This window comes from Poeciliopsis prolifica, unplaced genomic scaffold, assembly GCF_027474105.1.
Source record: "Poeciliopsis prolifica strain line A6 unplaced genomic scaffold, Auburn_PproV2 SCAFFOLD124, whole genome shotgun sequence".
Classification (NCBI taxonomy): domain Eukaryota; kingdom Metazoa; phylum Chordata; class Actinopteri; order Cyprinodontiformes; family Poeciliidae; genus Poeciliopsis; species Poeciliopsis prolifica.
Window position 1 is genome coordinate 340,001 of NW_026562499.1, and position 10,000 is coordinate 350,000.

General features: G+C 49.0%; 1 protein-coding gene across 1 annotated transcript in view; it reads right to left on the reverse strand.

Annotated features, from left to right (window-relative positions):
* The window catches only part of LOC129355053 (visual system homeobox 1-like), a 4,188-nt gene extending 1,595 nt beyond the window's left edge, over positions 1-2,593 (reverse strand). Inside the window, 4 exon segments of the mRNA XM_055024609.1 lie at positions 1,172-1,295; positions 1,904-1,979; positions 2,060-2,138; positions 2,140-2,593. Coding sequence (XP_054880584.1) covers positions 1,172-1,295; positions 1,904-1,979; positions 2,060-2,138; positions 2,140-2,469 — 609 coding nt within the window. The 5' untranslated portion in view covers positions 2,470-2,593.
* Between the last annotated feature and the right edge of the window lie 7,407 nt (positions 2,594-10,000).

The window sequence follows — 10,000 nt, forward strand, 5'->3', positions numbered from 1 at the left end:
AGTTAAACTCTAATAATTGGTCCTTCTGTGACGTTTGCCCAGAACCATTTGTTCTGGTTTTGTCCTCATTCTAAAGTATTTTGGAAACATTTTTGTAACTTTATTGATTCCATAATATCAGCAGGATTTCAATTATATTGGAAAAATGTCTTATTCATATTTCAACCAAATGGAGGAATGAATGTGAAAAGTTTCCTGATCAATTTAATAATTATTAAGGCTAAATTTCACCTAGAAAAATGCAAATTTTTGAAGAAAAATATGAACTTTTCAGTTTTTTTGATCGAACTTAAACATTATTTATTAATAATTCAATCCTCAACCAACCAGACTTTGAATCAATATGTTTTATATTAATGCTCATGTATCTCAATTGGTCCTGTTTTCTTCATTCATATTTATTTTCTTGTCTTCATGCTTTATTTTATGCTCCTCTGGTAAATTATTATTATTGTTATATCCACAGAACGATTGTATGGTTGTTTATTTTAATAAATAAAGTTTATTAAAAAATAAAATGTGAGTCCGGTTCCGGTTCTGGTTCCGGTTCCGGTCGGCCCCTGCTGTTTTGTTCTTTTGGATCGGCTCACCTGGTCCAACTTTCTGTTTTTTAAATTAAATCTATTTCTTTCTGGCCTCCTCTAATATTCTAGACATATTATTAGCAAGTTATAATAAAGTATTGATTGAATACTAATGAGTATTAATAATAATGTATTTGTGTCATATTTTTATACATTCGAGAATTAAATAATGATTAATGGATGTAATTTTGTTTTATTTGAGTTTATATACTTTCATGTAAATATAGCTAAATATTTAATGACTTTAATGAATATCTTCATTATCATAAATAATAACCCTTAAATTAATGATGATAAATTCTTATTCTTTATTATTAACAAAAATAAATAATGTGTGCATTATTTTAAATATCTAAATGATTTATTTACTTCCTATGTTTCTATACACAAAAGGAATAATTTAATAAAGATCGGTGTTTATATTATTACTGAATAAAACACAGTAATAATATAACACACAATCAAAACACAGTCCTCTGTTCTGCGGACCGGACCCGGACCACCGGACCACCGGACCACCGGACCCGGACCACCGGACCACCGGACCCGGACCACCGGACCACCGGACCACCGGACCGCGGTCTCACCTGGATCCGGTCCTCCGGAAGCTCCGTCTTCATGGCCAACATCTCCCGGGCATAAACGTCCGGATAGTGGGCCTCATGGAAGGCCTTCTCCAGCTCCTCCAGCTGGTGGGAGGTGAAGACGGTGCTGAGGAGGAGGAGGAGGGAGGAGGAGGAGGAGGAGGAGGAGGAGGAGGAGGAGGAGGAGGAGGAGGAGTTGGAAAAGTCAAAATCAAGTCGGAATTCACTGAGCCGCAGTTTCAGAACCGGTTCTGTTCACATGGTTTAATCCAGCTGCTGTATTCATTATTATTATTATTATTATTATTATTATTACTATTATTATTATTTCATCTCTTTTGGCTGATTTAATGAAAATCTTGATTTGAAGCTCCAGATTTTCTATTTTCATAAGTAAATCTGTTAAAATATATGTGAACTTTATTTCACTGTTATGATTTAGAATCGATCAAATCGATGATGATTTATTTGCACATAATTAGAACCGGTTCTGGTCCATCAGAATTTCATTCATAAAAATATGATTTGCTTTCATTTCATATTTGTTTTTTATATCTAAATATATTTTCAAGATTTTTCAGCTCAAAGTTCGGGAGCTGCTGGTTGATCGGAACCGAGCCGCAGATTTAAAGCTGAGAGGAAAAATAAATCCTCCAGTTTCAATTCATTTCATCTTTTGAATTTATTTCATTTCTCTTATTTTCAAACTTGTTTCCAGATGAAGATCTTCCTCACCGGTGTCTCCTCTTCTTCCTCTTCTGCGAGTTTCCGGAGCTTTTCGAGTCGTTTCGGTCCGACAGACAGTCTTCATCTGCAGAACAGAACCAGAACATCAGAACCAGGCCGCGGTGGAACCGGGCCACTCCAGAACCGAACCGGACCGGTCCGTACCGGAGAACTGCTCCCGCTGGGCCTCCAGGTTCTGCAGGTAGTGGCCGTCCGGCCGCGCCTGCAGCAGCGGCAGGTGTCCCCGGCAGGAAGCACGGCGCCCCGGCGGGCTGCTGCGCCGCCAGGCTGCACAGGAAGCCCAGGCCGAGCGGCAGCGACCCGCCCGGGAACGAGAAGCCGCCGAGGCCGCCGGCCGGGCCCGGAGGCTCCGCGGCGGCCCCGGAGCCCGCGGCGGGCGGCCCGGAGGGCTGCTGCCGCGCCGCCAGGTCCGACTCCAGGCCCAGCAGGTCGGTGATGGCGAAGCCTTTGGACCGGAACCCGGAGCCGTGCAGCCGGGCCTTGTCGATGCCGAACCCCGGGGAGAGCATCCGAACCCTGGGCTTGTCCTCGCTGAGCTCCTCCCGGCCGGTCATGCTGAGGAAGAGGAGTGATGAAGGTCGGAAAACGGGACCCGGACCCGGCGGGGGGAATTTATGCGGCCCCGGGCCCCCGGGTCCGCGGCGGCAGCCAATCAGGAGCCAGAAGCAGCGGGGTGGAGGGAGGGGGGGCGGGAGGGGGGGGAAGGGGGGGGGGGGGGGGGCTCTCCTCTCAATCCCAGAGGATTAATTGCCACCAATTTCCCTCCAATCCGATCTGGATTTAGTGGCCGGAGGAAGAGGAGGAGGAGGAAGAGGAGGAGGAGGAAGAGGAGGAGGAGGAAGAGGAGGAAGAGGAAGAGGAGGAGGAGGAGGAAGGTTTAGTTTGTTGATCTTTGATCGGACCCAGATCTCCTCTTCATCACCGAGCTGCAGGGGTTACCATGGCAACCGCGTCCCAGAGCCAGGTGAGGTCAAAGTTTAAAAACTTTGAACAGAATCAGAAAGAAGAAATGAACAAGCCAGGATCAATAAGAGACAGAGAGACAGGAGGACAGAGACAGAGAGACAGGAGGACAGAGACACAGAGAGACAGGAGGACAGAGACAGAGAGACAGGAGGACAGAGAGACAGGAGGACAGAGAGACAGGAGGAGAGAGACAGAGAGAGACAGGAGGACAGAGAGACAGGAGGACAGAGACAGGAGGACAGAGAGACAGGAGGAGAGAGACAGAGAGAGACAGGAGGACAGAGACAGAGAGACAGGAGGACAGAGAGACAGGAGGAGAGAGACAGGAGGACAGAGACAGAGAGACAGGAGGACAGAGAGACAGGAGGACAGAGACAGAGACACAGGAGGACAGAGACAGAGAGACAGGAGGACAGAGACACAGAGAGACAGGAGGACAGAGAGACAGGAGGACAGAGAGACAGGAGGACAGAGACAGAGAGACAGGAGGACAGAGAGACAGGAGGACAGAGACAGAGAGACAGGAGGACAGAGAGACAGGAGGAGAGAGACAGAGAGAGACAGGAGGACAGAGAGACAGGAGGACAGAGACCAGAGAGACAGGAGGACAGAGAGACAGGAGGACAGAGACAGAGAGAGACAGGAGGACAGAGACAGAGAGACAGGAGGACAGAGAGACAGGAGGACAGAGAGAGACAGGAGGACAGAGAGACAGGAGGACAGAGAGACAGGAGGACAGAGAGACAGGAGGACAGAGAGACAGGAGGACAGAGAGACAGGAGGACAGAGACAGAGAGAGACAGGAGGACAGAGACAGAGAGACAGGAGGACAGAGAGACAGGAGGACAGAGAGAGACAGGAGGACAGAGAGACAGGAGGACAGAGAGACAGGAGGACAGAGAGACAGGAGGACAGAGACAGAGAGAGACAGGAGGACAGAGACAGAGAGACAGGAGGACAGAGAGACAGGAGGACAGAGAGAGACAGGAGGACAGAGAGACAGGAGGACAGAGAGACAGGAGGACAGAGACAGGAGGACAGAGAGACAGAGAAAAAGTTAATATGTATCATCATCAGCTGCAAGCATCTTCAGATGAAATCATTTAAGATTAAATATGAATTTATTGATTCATTTGTTTATTAGTTTGTTCATCATTTCTGAGTGAGAAAATTCCAGAAATCAACAATCTGACAAGAAACTGGGAGGATTTGTGTCTCTTTCAGGTTCCCTTCATTGTTACCAGTTAAGAAGACAGGAAATGTAAAAATATTGCAATTATGTGTTACGGGAAAACCTTGCTAGTGAGATGTTATTTAAATCAACGACTAATCTGAAAAACCGCAAATAATAATAAAAAATACATATAGTTAAAATGTTTGTCAATTATTTGCACTTCTGTTTAATAAAAATTAAGTCAGAATCTCCCAGATTTCACTAAACCTAACAGAAGCTGTTAGAGGTGCTGATGCTTTTAGCAGCAAGAGACAGAGACAGAGTGTGTGTGGACCTGCTCAGAACACACACACACACACACACACACACACACACACACACACACACACACACACACACACACACACACACACACACTTAGCTGGTACTACCGGATGAGGTCCGGCGGTACCAGCCGGTACCTGGTTCTGTTGGGCCGGTCCAGATCATCCAGCATTGGTTCTTCAGTTCAGCTGACACTGGGAGACCCGGTCCGAACCGGGCATGTTCTGGTCAGGTTCTAACCGGGCCTGAGGTTCTGCCAACGGATCCTCAGCAGATCCAGAGACTGAAACGTCTCAGAACTGGGAAGCTCTCCAGAGTGGACTGGGCCATCAGAACCGGCCTGGTGCTCACCGTCACCCTCCGGGTCCGACCCGGTCCGGACCCGGGTTCGGGCCGGGTCCGGACCTGTTAGGATTCAAGTTGGTGTGAGTGCTCCTCCGAATAGACAATCTTCGTGGGAGCGTTCTGGAAGGCTGACGCACCTGAAGCGGATTTCTGAAATCGGCTGCAGGATTCTTAAGGAGCGGTGGAGCAGCCATTCATCGCTCGATGGTCCCACTTGTTGGTTTTGGATGCTCTGCCTGGATCCAGCTAGGAACCACGCCCACCCGAACACTGACACCGATCGCCCACCGGACTAAACGCTCTCGTCTGCCGCCTGAGCCCGCAACCTTCTCGGAGCCTTTGCACCAACGGATCCTACCTCCTCCTCGGCAATCCTCCATCAGATGAACTGATGGAGAGACAGAGAGACAGGAGGACAGAGAGACAGGAGGACAGAGAGACAGTGAGAGGATCCCTGTCAAGATCCTCTCACTCCCGCTCCTACTAACCTCTCCCTTCTCCAAGCAGTACCTGAGCCGCCCAGCCGCTCCCGATCCCAGAGGACAACTTAGGCTCAACATATTCAATAATAACTGTAAATAAATCTTTGAATCAAAACCTTCCGGTCTGATGTCTAAACCTGCATGTCCAACATGACAGGACCCCTACTGCAGTGTATTTAAGGTGGCGCTTAATTGAAGCAGTTTAATCCTGGAGCCGTTTGGCTGATTGAGGTTAATCTATTAGCATAAATGTGAATTTATGAATAATTAGTGGGACATGGGGGGGCAAATGGGGGCAAATGGGGGCAAAAAGGGGCAGGACGGGGGGCAGACTGTTGAAACACAACAATGGGTCAGAACAGCAGCTGACTGGATGGTTCTGTTGGACCCGGTGCATCAGAACCATCAGGGTCTCGTCTCTACAACGACCAGCTTCTGCTTGATTTTGGACCTTCTGGAGGAAACCCATCTAGACCTTCCAGAACCTCTGGAAAGGTTCTGCTGGTTCCAGTGAGGAAAAGGTTCTGTAGAACGCACCGGCCTTTCAGTGAAGCACGGTGGTGGTAGCATCATGGCCTGGAGAACAGCTGACATTTCCTCTGAGGTCCAGTCCTGGTTCTGACCCGAAGGCCCTCTGCACATTTTTGTCCTGAGTAGTTTGTTGGACCGGGTCACAACCAGACCTGGTTGGGTCTGAATATGGACTCGGTTGGTCCCAGTTGGATCCGGTTGGATCCGGTTGGACCCGGTTGGATCCGGTTGGTCCCGGTTGGATCCGGTTGGATCCGGTTGGTCCCGGTTGGATCCGGTTGGATCCAGTTGGACCCGGTTGGACCCGGTTGGATCCAGTTGGACCCGGTTGGATCCGGTTGGACCCGGTTGGATCCAGTTGGATCTGAACGTTCTCCAGTTGCTGCGTCTGAAGTTCAGGCCTTGAATGGGTCCAGAATAATTGAGTTGATGCGACATGCAGATTACAGCCGTGACCTCTGACCCCTGACGTCTGCACTTTAATTACAGAAAGTCGAAGAGAAACGACGATGATGATGAACGAGATGAAGAGTGGATGAAAAGATCAGAGATAATCTGAAGATTATTATAATCAATCAATCTGCTTTGTCATATGAAGGTAATCCACAGTATTGATTTAATCCAGACTCTTCATCTGATGTTCTGCTTCCTAATCTGCTGTCTGATCAACTCCACCGATCAATAATCATCTGCAGACTCACAATTACAGCAGCAGGAACCAAAAAGAGCTGGATTTAGTTTTTATCTGGTCGATTTGATCAAATTACACTGTAAAAACCTTTATTTGTCCAAGAACAGCCGCACTAGACTGGCTCTGGACCAATCAGAGGCTCAGCAGTTAGCATGATTAGCTGCCAGGTAACAACAATTAGCTGTTAGCAACAGCTAGATAATTGTTAGTAGTTAGCATTACCTTGATATTAGCATTAGTGCTAACTAGATATCAGCTTTAATTAGCTATCAGAAGGTTGTAAGTCCTAGCTAGCTGCTAGCTGTTTAATTCATCAACCTCCTGCTAGGCTAACTATTTTCCTGAAACCACACCCAGAACACCTGTGGCTTTTCAGAATAAAATTGACAAATAATTCAAGTAATGTAGATGGAAAAGTTTTGATCCTAAGTGTTGTGTGGTGAGCTAACAGGCTAACAGGAGCCGCTGACCTCCAGCTGGAGGAACCAGCTGATTGTTGCCTCCTGGTGAAAGTCGGACAAAATTAGGGCCAAGTTGCAGTTTAATCCCTGGGGATTGACTGGCAGGCTGGCAGCTCCGTGTGTGTCTGTGTGGAAGAAGGTAAAAATGGTCAGCGGGTTTAAAAAGCAATTAGTTTGGAGGAATCTGCTTATCAGAGATAATTAAAGCAAATTTGAGGCTGATGTTTTTAATCCGTCTCTGTTCTCCTTTTTCTTTCTGATGATGTCAACTGAGATTTATTTCTGCTTAAAATAAACTGTTGAGATTATTTTTAATCAGTGAAATCCTGGTTATCTGTGAGTGGCTGAGCTGCAGGGAGGCAGCCAATCAGAGCGCACCTTAATCAGCAGCAAGATCCGGCAAACAGGCGCCACCTTAAAGGGACAGCACCGCCTTAAAGGGACAGCGCCACCTTAAAGGGACAGCACCACCTTAAAGGGACAGCTCTGCCTTATAGGGACAGCGCCACCATAAAGGGACAGTTCCGCCTTATAGGGACAGCGCCACCTTAAAGGGACAGCGCCAACTTGAAGGGACAGCACCGCCTTAAAGGGACAGCTCCGCCTTATAGGGACAGCGCCACCTTAAAGGGACAGCACAACCTTAAAGGGACAGCACAACCTTAAAGGGACAGCGCCAACTTGAAGGGACAGCGCCACCTAAAGGGACAGCGCCACCTTAAAGGGACAGCGCCACCTTAAAGGGACAGCACAACCTTAAAGGGACAGCACAACCTTAAAGGGACAGCGCCACCTTAAAGGGACAGCACAACCTTAAAGGGACAGCACAACCTTAAAGGGACAGCGCCAACTTGAAGGGACAGCGCCAACTTGAAGGGACAGCGCCACCTTGAAGGGACAGCGCCACCTTAAAGGGACAGCTCCGCCTTATAGGGACAGCGCCAACTTAAAGGGACAGCACAACCTTAAAGGGACAGCACAACCTTAAAGGGACAGCACCACCTTGAAGGGACAGCGCCACCTTAAAGGGACAGCACAACCTTAAAGGGACAGCACAACCTTAAAGGGACAGCGCCACCTTAAAGGGACAGCACAACCTTAAAGGGACAGCGCCACCTTAAAGGGACAGCACAACCTTAAAGGGACAGCACAACCTTAAAGGGACAGCACAACCTTAAAGGGACAGCACAACCTTAAAGGGACAGCTCCACCTTATAGGGACAGCGCCACCATAAAGGGACAGCGCCGCCTTAAAGGGACAGCGCCACCATAAAGGGACAGCGCCGCCTTAAAGGGACAGCGCCACCATAAAGGGACAGTTCCGCCTTATAGGGACAGCGCCATCTTACAGGTGATAGGGGCTGTCCCTTTAAGACGCCGTCCTGCGAACAACAGAAACCCAGACAAAAAAGAACCGGTTCAGAACTGGTTCTGTTGCTCCATAACATTTTCGTCATGTCAGCAGGTTTTCCAGTACCGGATCTAACAAGGACACAGAATGGTTCTGGTTCTGGTTCCTGTTAGGAGTCTGATTCAGGAAGCATGCTACAAGTTGACACAGGAAGTGACGTCACAGTACGAACTGAAACAAACCCAACATATGAACATTGATGCTCTTGTCCCTCTTGTCCTCTGGTCCTCTTGTCCCTCTTGTCCCTCTTGTCCCTCTTGTCCCTCTGATTCTCTCAGCTTCCTGATCTTAAAGGTGAAGTTTTATTTGTCTGTGGAGTTTAAAAGGTCAAAAGCAGCAAGTTGAAGCATCAAGAGACAAGCAAACAGCAGATCAGAGTGTGATGCTGCAGCCTATTTATTGCTGCAGCCTATTTATTGCTGCAGCCTATTTATTGAGAGAAAAGGGCTGGAGGCCGGATTCTGTCTGTAGGACCAGAACCAGTACCGGCACCAGCATGATGGGCAGAACATCTTTCTATAAAAGCTTCAGTACCGGAGCACGGGTAGAACCGGACCCGTAGAACTCCAGAACCGGACCAGACGAAGCTCAGAGGCTCGTCTCCTTCAGGATCCCTGTTGCTGTTGGGAGGAAGTGGTGGTTCTGTGGGCCGTTCGGACCGGGCTCATCCCAGAACTTCTCATCCGGGTCGACCAGAACATCTGCAGCTGCTGGAAGCTCCTGCTCTAATCCTCCAATCAGAGCGCGGCCTCCTCCTCGCCGCCGCCGCTCTGTTGATCCTAAGCCGCCGTTCATCGACTCGCTTTAATAAAAGATCAGAACACCAGATGGTTCCGTCTGATCCAGAACCAGATTACTGCAGGTCAGAACTCTGCTGGGCCCCAGGGTCCAGGTGAGGTCGTCTAGGTGAGGTCGTCCAGGTGAGGTCGTCCAGGTGAGGTCGTCCAGGTGAGGTCGTCCAGGTGTTCCTGATCTTGGTCGTCTCTGGAGAGGAGAACGTGGTGGTGTGGTAACGTCCTCTGGTAACCACTCTCAGAACCAGAACCGGCCCACTTTAATCCCTGGTGGCGTTTGATTGGACCTGATCGGCTCCAACATGTGAGCAGCAGATTGAACAATTCGGGTCCGAAATGAGGTTCTGATGGACAATATGTAATCCAGGCGGTTCTGACGGGCCGGATTAAACCGTCAGATTCATCAGATGGACTTAAACACAATATGTTCCTGATTGTCAGATTCATCTCCTCATCAGGAGGTCAGAATCGCTCCCTGCAGCCAGCCGGTCCGGTCCGGTCCGGTCCGGTCCAGAGGAACCCGGCCCACCACAGCAGAACCAGCCTGCGGTACCACTTGCCCTGATTAAAGCCGTTCTGCTCCGTGTTTTCACCGCTGACCTGCTGGTTCTGGTCCTATCAGGTGAAATTATGAGGTCAGAAGGTTAAACGTCCTAAACGCGCCGCGGCGGCGCTCTGCTGCGGCGGCGCTCTGCTGCGGCGGCGCTCTGCTGCGGCGGTGCCAACTGAAGCTCCGAACGTTTGGACTGAACCCAAATGAGTCGTCACTTCCTGCTTCATCCTCACAAATCTCCCAGAATGCCGAGCGCTCACATGGAGCGCGGCGTATAAGACGCTCTGGTCCGAATGACGGATCCACGATGCAGAAAACCTAATGAGACGGGTCAAAGCTGACCCTGATGGGGC